General features: G+C 52.4%; 2 protein-coding genes across 4 annotated transcripts in view; one reads left to right on the forward strand and one right to left on the reverse strand.

Annotated features, from left to right (window-relative positions):
• The window catches only part of MRPL14 (mitochondrial ribosomal protein L14), a 12,902-nt gene extending 2,337 nt beyond the window's left edge, over positions 1-10,565 (reverse strand). The window contains exons 1-2 of one of the 3 annotated variants that reach the window (XM_082848132.1): positions 10,538-10,565; positions 790-881 (exon numbers count right to left, since the gene is read on the reverse strand). In XM_082848132.1, the coding sequence (XP_082704258.1) occupies positions 790-860 (71 nt within the window). In that variant the 5' untranslated portion in view covers positions 861-881; positions 10,538-10,565. Of the gene's footprint in view, positions 1-789; positions 882-1,603; positions 1,999-9,873; positions 9,980-10,537 lie in introns of those variants that run through there. The other 2 variants (XM_082848131.1, XM_082848133.1) reach the window with 2 other exon arrangements.
• Positions 10,179-23,076, forward strand: part of TMEM63B (transmembrane protein 63B) — a 22,477-nt gene continuing 9,579 nt past the window's right edge. Inside the window, exons 1-10 of the mRNA XM_082848130.1 lie at positions 10,179-10,216; positions 16,562-16,744; positions 17,024-17,103; positions 17,370-17,408; positions 18,389-18,479; positions 19,906-19,943; positions 20,924-21,066; positions 21,165-21,216; positions 21,677-21,785; positions 22,435-22,505. Coding sequence (XP_082704256.1) covers positions 16,586-16,744; positions 17,024-17,103; positions 17,370-17,408; positions 18,389-18,479; positions 19,906-19,943; positions 20,924-21,066; positions 21,165-21,216; positions 21,677-21,785; positions 22,435-22,505 — 782 coding nt within the window. The 5' untranslated portion in view covers positions 10,179-10,216; positions 16,562-16,585. The remainder of the gene's footprint in view (positions 10,217-16,561; positions 16,745-17,023; positions 17,104-17,369; positions 17,409-18,388; positions 18,480-19,905; positions 19,944-20,923; positions 21,067-21,164; positions 21,217-21,676; positions 21,786-22,434; positions 22,506-23,076) is intronic.

Genomic DNA, 23,076 nt, shown 5'->3' on the forward strand with positions numbered 1-23,076 from the left:
GGAATGCAACCTGTGCTCTCCGCCCTGGCTTAGCATCTAAATGGGGAGGGAGAGGTTGTCAAACTCCCATCATGCTTGAGTTTATGATAATAAGTATGTGATTTTTAAAAAATATATATATATATTCCATTTTTAAGAGAGAAGGGTTTTTCCCCTCTTTTATTTATATGTTTTTTTAAAAATGAAATATTATAGTTGATTTACAATGTTCTGTTTCAGGTGTATAGCAATGTGACTAAGAATGAGTATATATACTCATACATATCTAAAGTATATATATACTTTAGATATATATAAAGTGTATATATATGCATATATATGCATATAGAGTATATATATGTATATATACATATATATGTATATAGAGTATATATTTATATATACACATATATGTATATATAGAGAATATATATGTGTATATATGTGTGTGTGTATATACAAAGTATATATAAAATGTACATATATACATTTTCTTAAAAGAGAAGGTTTTAATGCACTGGAGGAATGACAGGGTTGAGAGACATCAGATTCACTATAAGAGTCTGGCAAGGATGGAGGTTTCATCATTCTCCATATCCATTCCCAATGCCGTCCTCAACAGCAATATCGCCTCCTTACCTATCCCCCTCACCTGGCCTGACCAAACCCCAGTTCCACCTATGCCTTTGGATTTCCCTGACCCCAAGCCCACCTCCCTGAGTTTCCACTCCCACTCTAGTCACCAATACCCCACCCTGACAGGAGGCTTACTCAAAGACACAGCTTTAAGAACTTAATAGGAAAAGTTACCTGAAATAGCGTTGGCTCAGTGCTCTGCTCACGTGGGCGAAGGGGCCCCAGAGCCCAGTAAAGAAAGCCATGGGATCCCAAGATGGCAAATCCTGCAGGGAAAAAGGGAGGGAAAGGATTTATTTCTAAGTCAATGTCCACACTCAGAGCCAGTAGTTTTTGGTGTTTGTTTTTTTTTTTTAAGACTTTTGGGGACTTGTGTGGGAGATGGCACTTTGAGCAAAAGACCATTAGTCACTAAATATAAATCTTAGTGGATAAAAGATACGCAGATGATTAGATGGAACTCCAGCTGCAATTTTGTTGATTCATATTCTAACTGGGGTCAGAGAGCTGGAATGGCCCACCACAGTTCTCGCTGTAGGTTACACAACAGCACAGAGAATGCCTTCATAGTTATATCACCTCCACAGCACGAATCCTCTGGGACACACCCAGGCAGGAAGCACTTCCCACATCCTCCACAGAGGAAAACCTGCACACTGGCCCCTTGTTGACACTCGTGTGCCTCCTGAAACCAGAACTTTTACTCCCTGGAGGAAAGTAGATTATCTGAGCAGCTGCCCACGTTGTCTGTCACCACATCACCTTTCCCCCAAATGTAAAAGCCAGAACACCTGGACAGCTCAAGGTTAGCAAAGGAGTGCCAAAGGATGCCCTTGCCAAGTCACTGACTAAGGCCTCTATTTGGGTTGGTCTCCCAACTGACAACGTAACACAGAACAACTACCTACTCGCTGTACAGCAGAAACTAACACAATATTATAAAGCAACTATACCCCAATTAAAAAAAAAAGAAAGAAAAACTACCTACCCTACACTGCAGCTGAAAGTGGGCTTTGGGAGTGCAAGCTGGAGACAAAAGAGCAAACGCCAGCCCAACACTGGTGACTGCAGCTTGCAGAACCTCAACCCTGTGCTCCCTAGCACCAACCTATATGGCCATCCCCAGGTTCCTGAAACACCTGGGCACCAGTGAGGGGAATATTTAAGAACAACCTACAGCCAGCTGGGAATTCCAGCTGCAAGACATGCCTGTTTTCCACCCACATGTTTGGCTACAGAGGGCCTCATTCAAGAGCTCTGCTGAGAAAGCCTCTACCACTGTAGTATTTACACACAGCTTTGCCTTGCATAAGTTCAAAGCACCTTAGATAAGAGTTTATTTAATAATGGTGGGGGAAAACTCACTATTTACTTTCACAGAAATACCTAAACACTCCAGAAATGCTTATTAACTACAATTTAGCCTCAAACCTCAAACTTATTCGCCAGTGTTTTCCTTAAGACAACCCAGGAAGCGTTGGCCAAAATGTAAATATGATCAGAAACATATGCAAAAGAAGGCGGCCTACTTACAGAACTACTAACATCTGACACACAGAATCAAAGACTATCAGATGAGGCCAGCTTTACCCTCACAGCCTGGTAGCCCTGGAGAAGGAGCTATGAGCCTCGGCTTCCCCATCTGTAACATGGGGTTTCCCCACCTGTAACACCTATTCACAAGACGGTCCTGAGGTAAGCCACGCAAAGCACAGAGCATGACGCCCGCACTCAGTACACCCTCAATACCTATTAGCCCTCTCCATCATCATCGTCAGCACATCACGTCCCAATTCGAAGATCAGGAAACTGAGATACAGAGAGAGGAAGGGAATTGCATAGAGCCCCATGACTAGCCCAGGGCAGAAGCAGAACCAGAAGTGGACTCAGCTTAGGTCCCAGAGTCTTCCCTCCACACCCTACGGCCTCACTCTGCCGTAAAAAGCCCACTTCACACAGGAACTCAGGGTGAGAAGCAGCTTTGAGGGTCACCTGGTCTTTTTCTGCTTTCTTCCTTTATGAAAATGTATCGACTAGTTATAATGTGTCTAACTGCTTTACATTATCGTCTCATTTAAGCCTCACAAAAACTACGAAATGGACACTATTATTAGCCCCATTTTATACAGGAGGAAATGAGGCCCAGAGAGGTTAGATAATCTGCCCAAGTCGCACAGCTAGGAGTGACAAAGCTGAAATCTGAACCCCAGAAGTCGGCTTCCTGAACCCACCCTCTGAAGCAGCACAGTTAACATGGTAACTTTAACTTAAATATTAATATTTTTCCAACTGTTAGATCATCCTTGTTCCATCAAGAATACTGATGTCACATGAACATTTTACTCAGACCTAACTCAGTGCTTGCTGAATCAACTGAAATGTAGACAAACACCGGGTGAAAGTCATTCACTTTCATCCAATTTAGGTTTTGAATACAATTTGAAGTGTAGGTGGCAAGAAGAGCTCCACACTCTGAGCAATAATGGAAAATTGGCTTTAAAAAAACGGAATAAAAAAAGTAGCTCTGAAAAGCAGTCCTTCTGGTCCAGGCTGCAGTTACGTCCAATCGCAGCCAAGCCTTCCCATCTGATGCTGGCGGGCCCCTACTCTCACTCCCTGGGAGAAAAGAGGCTCCTCGGCTCCTCCAAAGAACCCTCAAGGTTAGTCCAGCGCCACCCACATTCCTTCTCCTGAGAATTGCAACATCCAGCCTCTCCACACTGCATCGCTTCCTCCAGAGCCTTTATGTGAGTCCAAGAAGTGCAGAAGTGCCTGGAGGCTTCCCAGAACTTTCCCAACTTGGGCATAACAAACCCCACCATTCAAGGCACCTCCCTAAAATCTACAGGCCAGCCTGTGCACAGACCACACCCAGGCCCCCTCTCTCTGCCTTGCTGAGAAGCCACCACCACAACCTGGGTCCATCTCTGCCCAACCAAACGGCCCTGGCCCCACACACACCTCCTGCGAGCAGCTCTGTGTAAGGCTACAGCATCTGCTGTCACGCCTCCTGCACACCAAGGACATCTGGGCGTCCTGGGCCAAAGGAACTCTCACTGTTCCAATGTTCGCTATCCAAACTCAGACACGGAATAACTCTGGATTTTTATTTTATTTTTTTATTTCTGGAGATGAGGCTGATAGCCCTTAACATTCTAGTTCTTGCTACTCAATATCCACAGAAACCACAGAGATCCTGACAACGTGGCATCTGAACTCACTATAGGAACTCAGGAATCACAGACTCCGGATTACCTGTACTACCCTCAAACGCAAACATAATACATTCACGGCTGCAGGGAGCACCTCCATTTTCACAAGAAAAGACCAAATTCAAAGACTTTTCACTAGCTCTTTGGTGGATCTGATGGTGACCTCCAGACCCAAAGGACTTAAAGACATCAAATGGACAGCAGTAAGCATTCCTATGAACTTGAAAGCATAAAAGAAGCAAATATACTTGTATATTTGTATACAAAAAAAATCTGTGGTCCCCTCCACTGTCACCCCTGCAAAAGATCCCAGCAGGTCCTGACAGAGTGGGAGCACAATAAATACTTGTTGAATAAAATAAATGAGGTAGCCAACAGAAAGACAGATTCCCCCACCCACGGCTCGACACAGGGAAATCCAGACACTGTAGAGATCTCATCCGTATATCGGGAACCAGCACATCACATGCAAACATGCTTTAGGAGAACCATGGTGCTGGTCATGAGAGGATTAGCTCATGCTATGTCTACAGGCCCCTGGAATCATCTCCTCGGTCTGGTGCTTACACTGCCCACTGTGAAAAAACACCATTGCACCACTAAACAACTGGCTCAGATCACGTAAGAGCAATGAGGGCTGCAATTTATTTCAAAGCAACTGACTGACCTTGATGTTATTTCCTAGGATAAATCCATCCTGTAGACATAGGCCCTGATTCACTTCAAATCAGTCTGTATAGAGTGCTTTGTCTCACAAGCAATGTTATTCTGAGTCCTGTATTTGCACAGGAAGCTAACTCCAATGATATTTCCTCCTCTCCTCTCACTCAGAGGAGGCCAGGTATTCGGAAGACTCCAGCGCCAGAGATGGCTGTTCATGCCACTTCCTGGTCAGCACTAGTACTGCCATCCAGGTTTAGAGTGTGAATAATAACCTCTGGGGGTGGGGGGATGGGGAGGGCAAGAGAAGGAAGGCAAGAGACAGTGAGAGAGGGAGAGGGAGAGAAATTACTTAATACAATCCAAGAGCCGTGCTTACTTCAAATCTTAGTTTAACTTTAAGATCTCCCTTCAGTTCTGGAGGCCAGGGAGGACTGTAGATTTTAGGGACACACAGGTGAGTTTTTCACTTGGCATCACCTTATAGGTCCCATTGGAAGAACATTGCTCCGTAAGAGCAGGGACCGTGCCTGTCCCGTCCAGTGCTACATGCTCAGGACCTAGAACAGTGCCTGGCACACAAATGGAGCTCAGTGAGTATCTGTTAAATGTATAAAATTTATCTGCAATTGCAATTCATCCTCCAGCTCCAGAGAGGCTCCATGTTGGTGGGTTGGTGGTCTTTCTTGTGCCCTTCACCCAGGCTCCCAGTAACTTGGGGGAGCTTCCTAGACACTGAGAGCTCATTTTTAGCTAATTGTAATACATAGAGACTGAACTAGAAAAGCAGACAGAAAGAGCCTGATGCTTTGTGGAAACTTAGAAAGTACCATTACTTGAACTTTAGGAATCAGCAAAATGTTGTACTTAGTATCACAGATCCACATATATTTATACATTGTCTCTACCTGAACAGTTTCCATCTTTAGGTGCCTGGCACGTTTCATAAATTTTAAAGGCCTTTCAAGTGAAACAGGCTCTAAAGAAAAGAGACAAAACAAAAAGTTCAGCCCAACTGCAAAAGAGTGTTTAAAGGAGATTCTGTTAGTAAGTGACAGAAGTGAAAAGAAACACTAGGAGAAATCAAGCAAAGCCCAGCCACAAAACGGACAAACTCTGCTTAGTGTAAGGATATAAATGTCCCTAATTAAAGCAGGAAAAAGCAGAGGCCTGGCAGCTTCGAGGAAAAAAAAAACAAAAGGGAACTCCCTGGACCCTCTGCCCTGTCATGCTGACAGCCCTTCCCATCTCCTGCAGGTTTCGCCCCAATCATTCTGGACCAAAAAGTACTCGTGTTTGTTGCTTAAATACTCATTACTGATTTGTCCTGGAAGGATTCTCTTTCAGGAAGTTTTGTGAATTGTTTTTTGGTTTTTTTTTAAAAAAAAACACATCTTTTGGGAGTTTTTTTAACCTCACATAAGTATACATGTTACACTTCTCAAAGTACTTTCACACAGATCACTTTCTTGGTTGATTTCATTCTTGAGCACCCAGTGGAAACAGAAAGATAAATAACAAAGAGCAACAGTTTGGGGAGGGTTGATTCCTAAGGATTTTGAACAGTTCTGAAGGTTCAATAGAGTAAGTGCCATTTCGCAGGTGGAGAAATTAAGTCAGAACTGCTAAGCGACTTGTCGGCTTGTCCTAGGAAGGGAAGAAGGGTAGAAGGCTGTTTCTACTACACCCTGCACAATACTTGCCCAGCTAAGGTGCTTCTTTAACCACTAATAGACTTCACAGAAACAAAAACACCCCACACAGTGCAAGTGTTCTTTCTCCTCTCTTAAAGCTGCCACATAATCTTTTAAAACTCAGGAATTAAAAAGCTGTCTTTTCAATAGATACCTGCACCACAAACAGCACAGCCTGGGACCAACGCTGAAGTTGATTCTGATACATTTGCAAAGGTGTGAGTTTTCACAGCGTTACTATCAAGAAGCAATAGCAATCCCTCATTAGCACCATGGGCTGTTTCTACCATGGCTACCAGTGAGGACCCCAGTTCTCAATCTGGTTCACAAAGAAAAAAACGTTTCCAGGGTTCTTGTCTCTATCTGTTGGTTAACTATACGTGTTTATTTACCTGTATATTTGTTCGCTCCACCTTGTTACAGATTTAAAATCGTGGTTCTTAAAAATATCTGACAGTTCTCCATTATTCAAGTTGGTTTTTCAATGTGTAGATCTTACCTATTTCTAGCTTTGCTCCCCTGCCATCCCCACCTCACAGGTGTGCAAACACCTATAGTTCCAGAAATAAGTTTATAACATTCTTGGTATGGTCTAACTCAGAAAAACTGCACAAGGCAAAGGTAAATTCTACTTAATCACGTACATATTTCTTTCCTATTAGTACCTCTACCAAGCCAGTGGCAAGGAGCCAGGTTTATAGAGATGTCAGGTGGGCAGGCAGGGGGATGGGGGTGGGATGAAAGGCCCAAAGAAAGGGTGTCTCCTCCACCCCCCCTCCCCTCCTCTCCTGCCAAGTCTGTTTCCTTGGAATCCACTACTCCTGGCCTCAGTGACTCTGTCAAGCAAGGGTCATTGGTAAGAGCAAAGAGGCAAAGAAATCAACGTGTTTTAGCTTCACTCCCGTAAGGGATGGTTTTTCAAGTGGGAGAACCCTTCTCTGAATTAACCAGTAGGGCCCAGGTCTGCAGCATAAACAGTTTGTTTCCCAGATTCTGACCAGGGAGAACAGTCTCACTCCCTGATTCTCAGGGCAGCACTATGGGTGTCTCTTTAAGATCACTCAGTCCTGAAAGTGTTTTTCAGCTTAAAGTAGACTAGGAAAAGCACTCCCTCTTTTCTAAAGACATAGATGATTTTTTTTTTTTTAAGTTTTCGACAAGGAGACTTTCTCACTCTGAGTTGTGTTTCCCTGGTGAATAATAAGCTACCTGGCACTTTTCTTAATAAGAGAGCATATTACCTGACCCAGAACAACATTTCTGGGATCTGAATCATAGCCCTCTCCTACAAGCTGGTTGTCATTGTTAATACACATGTATTAACATGTGTATTAATTAATTGACATGTGTATTAATTAACATGTGTATTAATACACCAGGGTGAACCAGAACAACCCACTGGCCTCTAAAAAAGGATCAATTGTAAGCTGATTTTTGAGACCCTCCCAAGTTCCCACATGGCCATAAAAACTATCCAAGTAACGAAAACAACAGGAAAAGCCATCTTATGTGGGTCCAGGTGTCATAATCCCCCAAGACGGGAGTGGGGTAAGACAGGCTCCAGAGGACTCTTGCATCATGGAAGATTCTAGATGATGAGGAGAGTCTAAATAACTATGTTCAGTGCTCAACAGAGCACCTAAAAAAATGGACTCCAGGGAAGGTTTTTACCCTTCATATTCAGGGGCACTAATAAAACATTCTGGCCATTGTTCCTTCATTGGATTGAATTTCCTTCATTGTTTTCCTTCATTGAATTTCCTTCCATTGTTCCTTCATTGGATTGAATCCTTCGTGGATTCCACGGTGTACTTCATTCAGGTCTCATTTCGGTCTTTTTGAAATGTTTCCTCTTCTCTCTGTCTGTTAGTATGTGGTGACCCTAATTAGGCACAGGCAGAAATAGATCTGGAACCCACCACATGTTAACACACCTAACTGCATTATTACAAAGATCCTCAGGGGTCCCAAACCCAGGTAACTCCGGACTCCCATTTCCATTTTCCACGTATCCATTACAAGGGCTACTTAGCAATGGATCACACCAGATTTTCAACCATAAAATCAATACAACGTGTAAAAAGTTCCATAGAAAATATACATCCAAGAAGCTCTAAGGGCAAAATGGACAATTCCATAAAAGGGAAAAACAACAACAACACAAATAGGACAGATTCCTTTTCATCTAAATGTCTTGCTGCTACCCAAAACAGCTCCCAGAATTCAAACCTACAAAGACTCCTCTCACCAGGCAGTCTACCATACACAGCTTAACCCCACCTCCCTTTCTGGCCTTCTTAGGAAGGCAACCTACTTCCTACCCCAACAAAATCCTTGCTCTTCCATTGTACGTATTTCCATGAGTGAAGGGTAAACTGTCTTCTAGCATAATAACCTCCCTGAAAAAAGAGACCCACTCTGTTGTTTATTCTATATCCCTGGTGTGCTAACTGCATCCTCGTGGACCATTTTAAACGACTCTAAACACAGGCTGATGAAGCAAGAGCATAAACAGGAGAACACAGGAAACCAATGTGTTTCAAACTTTTCTGTGACACACAGAAACGCATTGCATAACACCTCCTAATGCACTCACACACTCACACGTGTGTATACCTGAAGCAAGTGTCCAGAAACAATACTTACCCTTACCAAGTACAATGCTCTCTGATATTTTCTATTCTACTTCATTTTTTCTTAAATGATGGCCATGATCCACTAAAGTGATTTCCAACTAACCGATGGGACTCAGTTTGAATGGGAATTCAGTTTGAACTGCATCAAAACCTTACAGCTGCATTACACAAGCTACTAATGAACCCTTGAAAAAGCCAGCAGACAGCAGAGACACTGGTCAGCCACAAGAACCAGACACACCCAGGTAGGCAGTGCCCTTCCTCTGTCCAGCAACCCAAGTTCAAGTATCTCCCAACTTCCCAGCTTTTCCCTAGTAACCCGAGGTGACTCTGTCATATGGTCTTTTGTTAACCTCTTTGGGTAGCAAAGTTCATTTACTGCCCATGGAAAAGTTGGTATTCCATGTGCCTCTGTGATCTATTTTGTGGGTAACATACAGGAGTTACACACACACACACACACACACACACACACACACCCTCTCTGCTTCCTCTCTCTCTTCCTTCCAGCCTTAATCCCTGGCAGGTGCAGCCTCTGATGAAATGAGAAACCAGGGAAACCCCTGAAGCCAGGGTAGCCACTCATAGGCATGACAGTGAAAGCGGTGGACTCATTCTCCACACCACAGAAGCGCCTGACAAACGAGTCACAAAGTCATCTCAAGACCCAGATTGGGAAAGGAAAGGGAGAAACAGAGTAGACAAACCCGAGCAGCCGCGCCAGAGTGACCGGCCGAGGCCACCTCGTGAGACCTAGCGGCAGCCCGCCCAGCCCCCGGGAAGACAGGTGAGCGCAGGCCGGGGGCACGGGGTCGCAGGGGCCACCGGAGCCCTCGCCGCCCTTGGGGGATGGGAGGGAGGAGGGTCCGGGTCAGAGGACTCCTTCCCCGTCGGGACCCTCCCACTGCTCCTCCACCCCCAGAGGGCCCACGATCCTCGCACTCCGGCCCTTCCTCACCCATCCCGGAGTGTGCACCACCCCTCCTGCGGGGAAGCAAGGGAGAGAGGAAGCAGAGAGTTAGGAGAGTGACGTCCCCTCCCCCCTCCACTCCATACCGCCTTCGCCGCCCTGGAGTATCCTGCCGCGGGCCCCCACAGGCCCAGGGCCGCCTTCCCCCTACGCGGCCTCTTGCCCTGCGCCTGCGCGTCGGACCCAGCTACGTGGACGGCGATCTGAGAGTGCGCCCGCTCCTTGCGTGTGCCGGCGTGGGGGGAGGGACCTGCGCGGCCCCGCCCCCTCATCCTCCCCCTCCCTCCTCCCGCTCCCCCTCCCCCAGACACTGCCGCGGCCGCCGCAGGAGCCCGGAGCTCCAGCCGCCCAGCGACTCCCCTCCCCCTCCCCCAGCCCCGCCCCGCCCCAACCCGGGGCTCCGAGCCGGAGCTGAGTCTGCGCCTGGGGGTGAGTACGAGACCCTTCCCCAGCCCCCTCTCTTTTCTTTGAGGATCCCACCACCACCCAAAGAAAAACCCCGGTCTCAGCTGCGCGTCCCCTCCCTTCAACCTCCTGCGGGACCCAGAGGTGCCCGGGCCCGCGGGACCAGGGGTGCCGCGCGCTGCCTCCAACCCCGCACCGTCCTGAGCCTATCATGTGAGTGCTCCGACCCCTGCCGGGGGTCCAGAGGTACACCTACCTCTGTCCCCACCCCTCGAGAGATCTGAGGGGTGGGACCCCCGCCCCCGGCCCCCGGCCCCCGGCCCCCTAGCGCCACTCTTCTCCCACCTGCCCGGTCCAGGTGCGCGTCCCCTCCGTGGTTCCAGCAGCGCCCCATCAGCCGCCGCCGCTGTGGGGAATCTGCCGCCCCCGCCCCCGAGTTTTGAATTCCAGGGTCTCCAAGTCCAATGTCCTCGGTGTCTTTTATCTTTTCTCCTGCTCCAGGGGCCGAGTACCCCAGAAGCCGGCCCGGGGCAGGGATTCGGGCTTCGGCAAGGGCAGGGTTTGCGAGGCCGGCCGCTGCCCCCGGTCCGTCTGGGGACTGGTCGGAGGACTGGGGAGGCGACTGGCCCCGGGAGTGTGTCCTCTCCTTGCGCCCCATACAGTACAGTTCATTCATGAGCCGCCCGGGCCTGCGTTGGAGGGTGCGGTGGGGAAAGGATTCGGACTCGGAACCGGAGTGGGGCAAAGGCCCTGTTGGGGGGAGGGAGGCCGGTGTGCTTTGTCCCTCCTGGCCTGCTGGACCACCTAGGGAGGACAGTCCCAAAGCTTCGGCGCCTTCTTCCCCAGAAGAGAAGGATGCTTGGGAAGTGGAGAGGAGAGGTCAGAGGGGCCGGCTGCCCTTGGGGCTCTGTGCTGCCTCCTGCCTGGGTCCCCTGGGTGGAGGTCTGGCCGCTCAGCACTCCACTTTCCTGGAGCGGGGGAGGGGGGCGCACAGGCGGGAGGGCCAGGACTTCTGTACCCAATACTACTCTCTAGCCTCTCCCTGGGTCTGCAGCAGCCCAGGAAGAGTAAGGCCACCCTAGCCCCTCCTGAGGAGGGGCCCCCAGACCTGCCTCCCAGGAACATGTGAGGAGGGGAGTGACAGTGTCTGTCAGGCTTTCAGCGGGGGCCTGGGGGGGTGGGGTGCTGGCAGCATGACTGTCCTCCAGGGTACCAGAGGGTCCAGGCCCTGGCATGCCCCAGGTGGCACATGCTGGGGCCTGCTGTTGGCTCACCCAGTTGGGTCTTGGCCTGTGGGTGGGTGGGTAGGGATGTGTCAAGGCAGAAGGCAGGTGGTGAGTAGCTAACAATCCCCTTTTGGACATCCTACAAGTTCCCTCCAATTACAACAGTTTTGGAGACCTGGGTTCAAATTCCAGCTCTGCCATTCTTTAGCTGTGCGACCTTGACAAGTTACTTAACTTGTCTGAACCTTAGTGTCAGTTAAAGAGTATGTTTACTACCATCTCCTTACGAGATTACTCATGGGCATCAAACTAGATAGTACAGGTAAAGAGCCTGGCACCCTGCCTGTTAGTGGATCAGTAAGAGCTCTCTTTCCTGAACTTCTGACCCATCCTGGCATAGCACCACCCTCCCGTGCCCCCACCTCCCAGCCTGCTACAGATGGATCAGTTTGTTTGAGGAGTTTGGAAACATTCTCTGCCACTCGGTGGCAGAGTCCTGAAAGCAGTGTAAGCCCTTAGGTCTAGACAAGAAGCCCATCCGGACTGAGGGGTTCTAGCATATTAAATTCTGTTTTATTTTGCTTTTTACCAGTTCTCCTTCATTAAACCAACCCCTTTTATTCCACACTTTATTGATAACAGTAGCTAATTTTTTTAGAATCCATTTGTACCTTGAACTGTGTTAAGAGCTTTACCTAAATCATCTTGTTTCATCTTCAAAACAACCACATGACTGAATTATTATCCCCATTTACAGACGAAGGAACTGAGGCCCAGGGTGGTGAGGTAGTGTCGCCAGGTCAGAAGCCAGATCTGTCTCATCCTAGAGCCTGTACTCTTAACCACCAGGCTCTGTTGCTGGTCCCCTACACCTGCCTCAGAACCTGAAATCACAAACCCAGGGTGGAAGGTCTGGGAGCTAGAAGCAAGAGGGAAGGCAAACAGGTAGAAATAGGATGTGGCATTTTCTCCAGAGCTGTAGGTGGCAACCCCCAGCCCCCAACCACCAGTATCCTGATGGAAGTGGCTCCTCTGTTGGCTGAGGCCAAAAAGTGCGGTGGTTAAAAGCATGGGCTTGAGCCAGGTTGCCTAGGTCCATACCCAGATCTATCACAGACTAGCTGTGTGCCATTGAACAGGTGACGTACACTCTCTGTACCTCAGTGTCCTCCTAGTGTTGTGATGGGGAGTAAACAAGATAACATTTGTAAAGCACTTAGAACAGTGCCTGGCACAAAATACGAGTTAAATAGGTATTTGATAAATGCATTCTTTTCCTACCACTTTTATCCTCATTTGTGGATGCATTTTTGACCATCTCTCTGAAGTTGGTAGGGATGGAGCATTAATATTTCTTTGTTACACATTGAAAGACTGAGGCCCAGGTTACATAGTAACAGAACTAGCCTCCGTCTTCATCTCCTCCCAACAGACCACACTGACTTCCTATGATCCCAAGCCCTAAATTAAACCTTTCCTAATAACTCTTTAAGAAAAAAACTTTTAATTTATAGCTCCCTCCCCACCCCCCCCCACCCCACCCCACCCCCCCCCCCACCCCACCCCACCCCCCCCCCACCATGCAAACACTTCTTTTTTTTTTTTTTTTTTTTTTTTGGCGGTACGTGGGCCTCTCACTGTTGTGGCTTCTCCCATTGCTGAGCACAGGCTCCGGACGCGCAGGCTCAGCGGCCATGGCCCACGGGCCCAGCCGCTCCGCGGCATGTGGGATCCTCCTGGACCGGGGCACGAACCTGTGTCCCCTGCATCAGCAGGCAGACTCTCAACCACTGCGCCACCAGGGAAGCCCGCAAACACTTCTTGATGATAACGTAACCATCAGTTAGCTAGAAATAAAATCCTCCATCACTTTCCCTGCACACTTCCAGCTAAAGCCTCAGTGTCAGGCTAGAGAAATTCTGGGATACCACTGCTCAGGCAATCCTGTGGAGTGGATAAGCTGCCCCTCTCTCCCACAAACATTTTGCCTCAGTCTCTTCCCTTCTCTCATCTGCTCTCAGTGAAGGCTTTGAGAGCAGCTGCTCCGGGTGAAATTGAGCCCAGCAACCCCGCCTCCACAATTAAGAGCTTGGAGTACCCTGTCAGCAAGCTGAGCCACCAGCCCTGGCTCCACCCTTTCCTGCCCTGTGACCTCCCTGTGAGTGGCTTCTCCACTGGAGTCCCTGCTTCCTGCCCTGTCAAATGGGGAGTGTGCCCTGCCTTCCTGTTGGTGCAGGTGGGAAGAGCAGTGCAGTTGCAGAGGGGAGAGTGCTTTGTGACTGTAAAGAGGGAGGCAGCAGATGGACCTGGTGACTTCAGTTACTAAGCACGTACCTGGACCCTCACCTACTCTACTGGGTCCCCTTATGTAGGAGCTCCCAGAATGTTCCACCTTCCTTGGAGTGGAGAGGATAGAATGGAAGGGGGATGCTGCTCCAGGGGTTTGTACCCATTGCATTCTGGCCTGGTGGAGCCTTGGAGTTTTGGAGAGAAACAGGCAAGGAGTGGGTATGGGCTGGAACGATTTCTGGAGTGCATTAGAGTTGGGACTTAAGGGAGGGGGGACTTGTGTAGAGGCCCCCCAGTTACCACAGCAAGATACCTATACCTACCTTTAACCTTTCCTGGTGCACCTTATGTTTACATACCCAGGCTCCCAGACACACCCACATACACACCCCCACTTAGAGACCAACGACTCTCTTCATTTCCGTGGATTGCCATGTAGTCACCCAGCTCTCCACCTCCCACCCCACACACACACAGATACACATATCAACACAAGTTTACACACCTAAACACACACATTCTCACAGTGCTGTGGTGTTCCCTAGCCAGGGAACACGTAATGAGTGTTCACCGAAGCTTCTGTAGTCTGCGGAGTCCTGTTCTAGGCGCATCAGAAAAGCATCAGGGTGCCCTGAAGAGTGTTAAAGCTCTAGAAAGAAGTTGACCTAGGTTTGATCCCCAGGTCCCTTATTTTATGAGCAGTATGACTTCGGGAAACCTACTTAACTTCTCTGAGCCCCATGCCCTCACCTTAAAATGACAATGACATCCAACTCTGGAGTGTCAATGATTAAATGAAAAATGTATATATTCTTGAAACAGTGGGCGCTCCATTAATGGCACCTGCTACAATTGCTAAGTTAATGGTTTTTTTTTTTTAAGGCAACTTGGGCTGGAAAGGAAGAGGGAGGCATAACACACAGGGCAGTTATTCCCTTAGCCTTCCTAACCCAGGCTTTTCAGAGACTCCCTGGGACCAAGTGAGACACACAGACAACCCCAGCTTCCCTTCCATCTGAGAGCTAGTGCGTCTTGCCCTGCAGTTGAAATGTTAGGAAGAGGCAGGGGAAAGTATGGGATTGGTGGGCAGGAGAAACCTTCCGAACCACCCCCGGGGGCTGGGGGACGCTTGCTTTCCAGAGTTGCAGTCACCGATTCTATGTTTGTTGTTCTCTCTCTTTGCCTGGTTTTCTTTCTTCCCTGGGGACCCCACGCACACACACCTACAAGGCAGAGCTTCAGTGTTGTCAGCAGAAGGGGCCCCCAGGGGCCCTCCAGTAGGATGGGGGTGGGGCCATGGTGCCACGACCACACTTCTCCTCCGCCCCAGGAGCCTCCCCAGAACCGGGCTCAGCTCGGTCCCCAGGCACTTCCAGAATCCAGGCATCCAGGCTGGCTGCCCCTTTCCTCCTCCTCTCTACCCATCCACCAGACCGTAGAGGGCTGGACAACCAGACAGTGGCAGGGAACCAGGCTGGAGGACACTACCCTGGCTGCAGGGGGCTTGGGCCAGATGAGAGGCCCCCACCCACTCTCCCTTCCTTTGCCAATGGAGAAGCTCGCTGCAGGGCATGGCATTCCCAGCCTGCCCTGCTCCAGGGGCAGGAGCAGGGCACTCTGGGAGTTGTAGTCCTCACAACTCAGGTGCAAAGGAAATTGGAAAGAGGTGACGAGGCTGGAGGGGGGAAAGGTGTAGTTGCTGCCATGGCCCAGGAAAAAGAATGAGGGTAAACAGGTGTAGCTGGGGCGAGTGAGGCAGGTCACACAAACCCAGAAGTCCTGCTTTTTTTTTTTAATCTCTCAGAGATTACTTTTTTAAATAAATTTATTTATTTATTCTTGGCTGCATTGGGTTTTCGTTGCTGCAGCCTGCACGCAGGCTTCCTCTAGTTGTGGCGAGCGGGGGCTACTCTTCGTTGCAGTGTGTGTGCTTCTCATTGCGGTGGCTTCTCTTGTTGCAGAGCACAGGCTCTAGGCATGTGGACTTCAGTAGTTGTGGTGAGGGGGCTCAGTAGTTGTGGCTCGCGGGCTCTAGAGCGCAGGCTCAGTAGTTGTGGTGCACGGGCTTAGTTGCTCACAGCATTTGGGATGTTCCCAGACCAGGGCTCAAACCCGTGTCCCCTGCGTTGGCAGGAGGATTCTCAACCACTGCGCCACCAGGGAAGCCCCAGAAGTCCTGCTTTTTAATGGACTTCCCACTCTGACTCCATCCTCAGACTCCTACCCTGAGGACAGAGGGACAACTCTAAAGCTGAACATCTTATTTTGAAGCCAATTATATTGGGAAGGTGATTAACAGAGTTGAAAACTGAACAAATGAAACCATGCCATTTTTCTAATAGGGGTAGAAAGAAAAGATCAGGATTAGGTAACGGGCTCCTGACCCATCCTCCTCTGGTCTAGAGACCCCTCCACTTAGACCTAAGAACCCTCCCCATCTTCCCTCAGGCTCAGCTCTGCCCCCTGCCTGAGACAGGCAGAGACAGAGGCAGAGAGTTTGTGTTGGGAAAGAGAGAGAGGGAAGGGAGAGGCGATGTGTGTGTAGGGAGGTAAATGCTAGAGACTCACAGACAGCTTCCAGCTTAGAAAAACCAGTCTCCCTAGTCCAGACCTGAGCCAAGTTCTCTAGATCCAGGGTGGGGTTGCATCCCGAGAGCCAGTGAAGGTAAATCCATGTGACTCAACCCTCTCCTCCCCAGGCCCTTATCTCCAGAGGCCACAGCTTCCACCCACCCAGGCAGCCCGGGGATCTGCCCTCACTGTCCCCTGCCCACGCCCATCCTGCCGGAGCCATGAACAGAACCGTGAGGGGGACAGGGGCCGAGCCCAGCTGACTGCTCTGCCCTCTTCCCAGGAGGACCATGCGGCAGTAGCAGCCATGCTGCCCTTCCTGCTGGCCACACTGGGCACCACAGCCCTCAACAACAGCAATCCCAAGGACTACTGCTACAGTGCCCGCATCCGCAGCACCGTCCTGCAGGGCCTGCCGTTCGGGGGCGTCCCCACCGTGCTGGCTCTGGACTTCATGTGCTTCCTTGTGAGTGCCCACGTGCCACCCTCCACCCTCGGCACTCACACCCTGTACGTAGCTGGCCAACACCTGCAGCTCTAACCACTCTCCCACCTGCCCCTGGCTCCCCAGGCATGACTGCAGGAGGCAATGCCCATCACCCAGCCCAAGCCTAGCCTCTGACCATTCTCCCCAGCCAGAGTCATCCCTTTCTAAGACAAAAATTCTGCCCCTCTGCCCTGCCGTCCCGGCTAGTCCAGGGTGTGAACGGCCTCTCCTCCTGCCAACCACCCTCTCCTTCCTCAGGCACTGCTGTTCTTGTTCTCTATCCTCCGGAAGGTGGCCTGGGACTATGGGCGGCTGGCCTTGGTGACAGATGCAGACAGGTAAGGCTCCGGGACCCGCCGCTACCCCTACACACAGGCTTGCGTGTGCACGCACATGCGCACACAGCACACGTGCACCCACACATCTCGTCCACACTCCTCGGGGAGAGGAGGAGAGCCAGCCTGTTCTCATCCTCTTTGGTGGGGGGATGAAGAGGGACTGGTCCCAGAGTGGGCATGAGGGCCCACAGCTGGGCCTTTGTCCCTTGCCAGTCCCTGGAGACACACCCCTGCCCCCGCTAACCCTGTCTGTTCTCTGTCCCCAGGCGCCAGCGGCAGGAGAGGGACCGAGTGGAACAGGAATAGTATGTGGGGCAGCAGCCCCCTCATCCCCACTAAACCAGCTTTCCGTTTTCTTCTCTTTCATGCTTCTCTTCTCTTCCTGCCACGTTGTCGGTTTCTCTTTTCAGCTTTCTCCTCTGCAGGCTCATGTTCGGATTAACGCAGGTGGTGTGCTTTGCAGAGCAGGGGGCTCCCCAGCTTGTCTCTGCCGCACTCCCCCGTCTCTCCCTCTGGCCCCCAGCCTGGGAGAAATCCCTCCCCTCGTGCCCCATACACGCAGGCCTCAGCAGTCCTGGTTCGCTGGGGTGGGGGAGCCATCCTCCCGAGAACCCACAGTATAGTCGTCCTGTTGGTTGCAGAGACAAGATTGGGTGTCTCCGGTGGCTTCTCACCCCCTAACAGCTAGTTCTTCCTATTCCAGGGTTCCCTGCTCACCCCTTCTGGAGGCCTGGGAGGGGGGCTGCCAGAGAAGCTCTGAGTCTGGCCTTCTGTGTCCATCACCGTCTCTGTCTATAGGCCTGGCATTGGAGTTGCGGCAGCTGCTGGGGTCAGGGAACAGGGAGGGTGGAGGACACCCCCCCAGCCCCCCTCACCCCCGGGCCTCCTAGGGCACTCCTGGTCCAGCCTGTCCTTCACCACACCCCCTCCACTGCCCTGTGCCCGGTGTAGGATCTGCGCCCCCATCCCCCACTGGTCAGCTCCGGAACTGCAGGGCCAGCTCACATTCTTCCTTCAACCTCCACGGGGTGCTGATGAACACTACCCCCTCCCTTCACCCCCATGCCCTGCATCAGTGCCCCCCAGGTCCCCCGGGTCCCCTGAAGGGAAGGGGCGGGTTTAAGGGAGGCAGGGAGAGGGCAGTCACTCATCCCCGCTTCTGCCTCTGCGCTTTCTGTGCCTTGTCTGGACCCTGGAGCTCTGGAGTGGAAGCCCACCCACTTCACCTGGCTCCCCAGGGACTCGGACTCACCAGCTCTCTGATCTCTCATCTCCCCACCCCCAGTGTGGCCTCAGCTATGCACGGGGACAGTCATGACCGGTATGAGCGTCTCACGTCTGTCTCCAGCTCCGTCGACTTTGACCAAAGAGACAATGTGAGTGCCCTCCCCCCAACTTCTTATCACCCCTTCCTCCAGGGAAGGTGGGCTCAGCAGCCTGTAGCTTCCAGTGTTACGGAGTCAGGGGCCTATGGAGTGTGGCCTTTTCCTCAGCAAGGGTAATGCTTGTCCGAGAGCCACGGGGTAGCCCCTGAACCCAGAACTCCTGGCTCTGTCTTCTATGGCAGCCTCCAAACCAGCATAGGTTGAACATCTGTGATTTCTAAACGTCATTTGCCCCGGTAGAGTTCTGTGCCTGCCTCCAGTGATCAATGCTAAGGACGACTGTTTTCTTCGATGTGGTTCTAGAAGTAATAATGAGCCTTCCAGGCCCACCTAGCAAAACACACAGTCCCTTGTGCTGCTCAGAGGTTGCAGGCTGGCAGCCCCTGGCTGCCTGGGGCCAGCTGAACTGCTTGTAGGTTGGAGCTGAGGGGCAGGGGCCCCTGTAGACAAGGCATGTACTTGGTGATGCAAGGGGACCCCAGACCCCTTTCAGGTCAGACACCACACTCCTGCCTGGCCCTCTGTCATTCTGCCGGGGTCAGCACTCTAATCCTGGTCAGAACCTAATCCTCAGGCCCTAGGGTGGCACTGATCAGTCCAGCTTAGGCTGTGGGCCCTGGGGGCGGCAGCTCCTGTAGCCGCCGTAGCAGAAGCCTGTCAGCTTCCTGAGTTGGACTCACACTGGTAAGTGGCAAAGCGAAGCTATCACCCCTGCCAGCCAGCGGTGTCCAGATGATTCCCAGACTCAGGTGATGTTGGCAGCAGGTGGCACAGTCCTGCATCTTAGCTGGAGGGCACCTCTCTCCCTCATCCCGGTAGGAAGTTGAGGGAGGGTCTCCCTGTCCAGCCCTGCCCCGCGTATCCCCACTCTGCCCTGAGTGGGGTCTCTGTCTGAAGACAAGCCTGGGGGCTTGAGAGCAGGACATTGCAGCTCACGGTGGCCCTGGGCTGGTCCCTCTGGGGCATCCTGGAAGGTAGGTGCAGGACCTTGGGCAGCGTAGCCCACCGCTCTGCTCTTGGCAGCCACGTCGCAAACTCGCCACGTCAGCTGCAGGCCTGAGGTCCCTTCCTAGAGCCCTGAACCCCGCCCATCCCCACCCTGGCCCACACAACTGCAGGACTTTCTCCGGTTCTGCCGCCCCCTTGGGTGTTTGTGGGGATCTGCACTCTGGGCACGAGCGTCCGCCGATGACCCCCTTTGGCCTTGGTCCTTTTTCTTCTCTGAGGGCTGGCACCTTTCCTGTCCCCTTCTCTGGGGCTGAGCTAGTTTCTGTGGGGACTGTGGGAGCTGTGACAGGTGAGCCACAGCCTGCAGGTGGGTACGAGGTCGGGGTTGGCTGGAGGGCAGGCTTGAGGGGGAAGGGAGGCTCGGGCTGGTGGGGTGAGGACTCTAGCCGATAGCCCTCTGTCCCTGCAGGGTTTCTGTTCCTGGCTGACAGCCATCTTCAGGATAAAGTAAGTGAACGGTCTTCAGGCTCTAAAGAAAGAAAGAAACAGAGAGAAACTTCAGACCTGTCATCTCCCTACAAAGTCCAGAGACCAGCAGCTTTGAGGGCCTTAGCGCTCCTAGCCAGCCCAGCACCTTCCTCCCTGCTCCAGGGAGCCAGGCCCCCGCTGCTCCTCCAAGCCGGCCTCGCTTTACCCCCTGACAGTCTCCTGTGCACCCGCCTGCCTGGGGTCCCGCTCTGCCCTCAGCTCTCCCCACCCCTGCCACCCCATGAGAGCAGGGGCTCACACCGCCGCCTCAGAGCCTCGGGCAGCTAGCGGGTGGGGGCATCAGGCAGGCTGGGAGCAGCCAGCCCGCAGCAGGCAGGAGCCAGTACCCAGCAGGCAGAGGTCAGGAGATGGAGCCAGAGTGTGGCAGGCAGGCAGTGAGCCCTGAGAGAGGCAGGAAGCGCGGACAGGTCAGCACCACCACCGCCCTCAGCCCTGGGCCCCTGGGGCCCCTCCTCAAGTCTAAAGGGCTTCGCCAGCACCCCTAAAGCGCCACTGCTTCCCAGACCTCCCTCCTCCCTCCCGCCTCTGCCTCTTCCTGCCACCATCCTTGTCCTCCCTTTCCAGATTATCCTCTTACTTCCTTTTCTCCCCATTCCTCACTGTTCTTCCTCTCTGCAGTCTTCCTTCTTCTTTTCCTTCTTTCTTTCTCCCCTTCCTTTGCTTTCTTCCCCCCTCATCCCTCTCCTCCTCTATTTTCCCTTTCCCTCCCCTTCTCTCTGCATCCTTCCTTTTTCTCCCTCCCTTTCCCTCTCTCTCTTTCCTCCCTCCCCTCCCAGAACATGGGGGACCCAGAGCCCCCCCTTTCAGCCCCCCCGTCCTGCTGCCAGACTGGCAGGGGCTAGGGCGGACGTGGGCTGGGGTGGGCAAGGGCAGGCGAGCCGAGCGACCCCTCTGTTGCCCTGGTCCTCACCGCATCCCTCTGTCCCCGGCGCCTGCAGGGATGACGAGATCCGGGATAAATGTGGTGGCGACGCTGTGCACTACCTGTCCTTCCAGCGACACATCATTGGGCTGCTGGTGGTCGTGGGCGTCCTCTCCGTAGGCATCGTGCTGCCCGTCAACTTCTCAGGGGACCTGCTGGGTCAGTGAGGGCCAGGATGGGCGGGGCGGGGAGAGGAGGGGGCAGGAGGGGATGTGCCCTGACCCCACCGTCGTCCTCTCCCTCCTCCCACCCCCCAGAGAACAATGCCTACAGCTTCGGGAGAACCACCATTGCCAACTTGAAATCAGGGTAAGGGTGGGAAGCTGGTCAGTGAGGCCTGGGTCTGCGGCCAGAGTCTGGGTGGGAACAGGGAGGAGAGGAAAAAGGGAGTGTTCAGGGGAGAGATGCTGAGGCTGCAGAGATGGCTGTGGGTCCCTGAGGGCTTAGGATGGAAACAGAAGGAGCAGATCCCAGGGATGGCCAGATAGAGAAGAGCTGTGTGCAACCCTAGGCCAAGGAGGGCTGGTTGGTGATGGTTGGAGGGCAGTATAGCCAGCAGGTAGGGCATGAAGAGATGACTTCTTGGGGACGTTTCAGTTGGAATGGAACAATCTTGGGGTCTGGAGGATGTGGGGTGTGGGGCCCGCCTTGGGAGGGGGTCAGAAGTGCTCTAGGGGCCCTGTACCAGGGTTTAATTAACAGCGGGAGGTTGCGGGTGTCTGAGAGTGTTCCCAACCCCCGTGGCTCCATGCACCCCTCTGCCCTCCAGGAACAACCTGCTCTGGCTGCACACCTCCTTCGCCTTCCTGTACCTGCTGCTCACCGTCTACAGCATGCGCAGACACACCTCCAAGATGCGCTACAAGGAGGACGACCTGGTGAGTGGAGCAGAGCCCAGGTCCGTGCCCAAGCCCAGCCCCTCCCCTTCCCTCCAGGCCTCTCCTGCCCGAGTCCTAAGGGGTATCGGGGGTATCGGCTGGCTGGCTCCGGGTGAGGCCAGCTGGCTTTGAATCCTGGCTCAGCAGCTCAGGATTCCTCCGCCCCCACCATCCTGCCAGTTAAGTTACCTCTCCCAGCCTCAGTTTCCTCATCTGTGAAATGAGAGAACAGTCCCTCTCCCGAGGTAGGTGAGGGTGAGGTGAGGCCGTAAGGCACCGGGGCAGGAAATACCTGCGGTGGGTATCACGGGAGTGATTGTCCCTCTCCTTCAATATTCACTCCCCAAACCGGTACTGAATGCCCACTGCATGCCACCCACTGTGCTGGGGCCTCACAGCCTGAGGATCTGAGAGTAGAACCTCCTCTTCCCACTGTGTAACCCCCCAGGGAGCAAGGGGCCTGGGGCTCTCACTCTGTTCACTGCCTGATTTCTACTAGAAACACTCCCCGTGCTTTCCCTGGGCCTGGCTTGTCCCAAGGCCTCCTCCTACTCCTGTCTGCTCCTCTCTGCTCACCTGTTCCCCACCCCTCCCTGCATTCTCCCGGATCGGAGCCTCAGGAAGGCCAACCTGCCCCGTCTCACCCCAGGTGAAGCGGACTCTCTTCATCAACGGAATCTCCAAATATGCAGAGTCAGAGAAGATCAAGAAGCATTTTGAGTGAGCAGCTCCTCCACTCCCACCCCTAGGACCTGTGGACCCTTCTTTGCTTTCCATCTCCAAGAGCATCCTCACACGCCTCTCTCTCGGGAGGGTCAGGGGCTGCAGTGAGGGGTGGAGGTTAGGCTAAGGAAGAATTCTCTGACTCCAGGACGGTCTAGCACTTGGGCTGGACCTCAGAGCCCTCAAAGAGCAGGAGAAATACTTGAAAGATGAGTCCCCTGGGCCTCTCCTCCTGGCTTGAACAGGGTCATGGAGTGTCGACCCCAGGTCCACGGGCCCTTGGGGTGTGTGGCTGTCTCAGAACTGTGCGTGGCATTCCAGAGCTTGTGTGCAGACTAGCAGGGAGAAGCTCCTCAGCTTTCAGTGGATCCTCAAGGAGCCCAGGAGAGCCTGGACTGCATGTTCTCCGAGACGCTATTTAGCTGGAAGTCTGTCTTAGTGAGGGGGTGGATATACACCTCCAGGGGGCCAGAACAGTGTACAGGATTAGGAATCCTATCACACATCCATCTGTCCATTCAGCAAACGTTCTCAGGTGCTGTTGAGGTCACTGTGATGGCCTGGGGAC

Source organism: Leucopleurus acutus (assembly GCF_964270905.1).
Source record: "Leucopleurus acutus genome assembly, chromosome: 10".
Taxonomy (NCBI): Eukaryota; Metazoa; Chordata; class Mammalia; order Artiodactyla; family Delphinidae; genus Leucopleurus; species Leucopleurus acutus.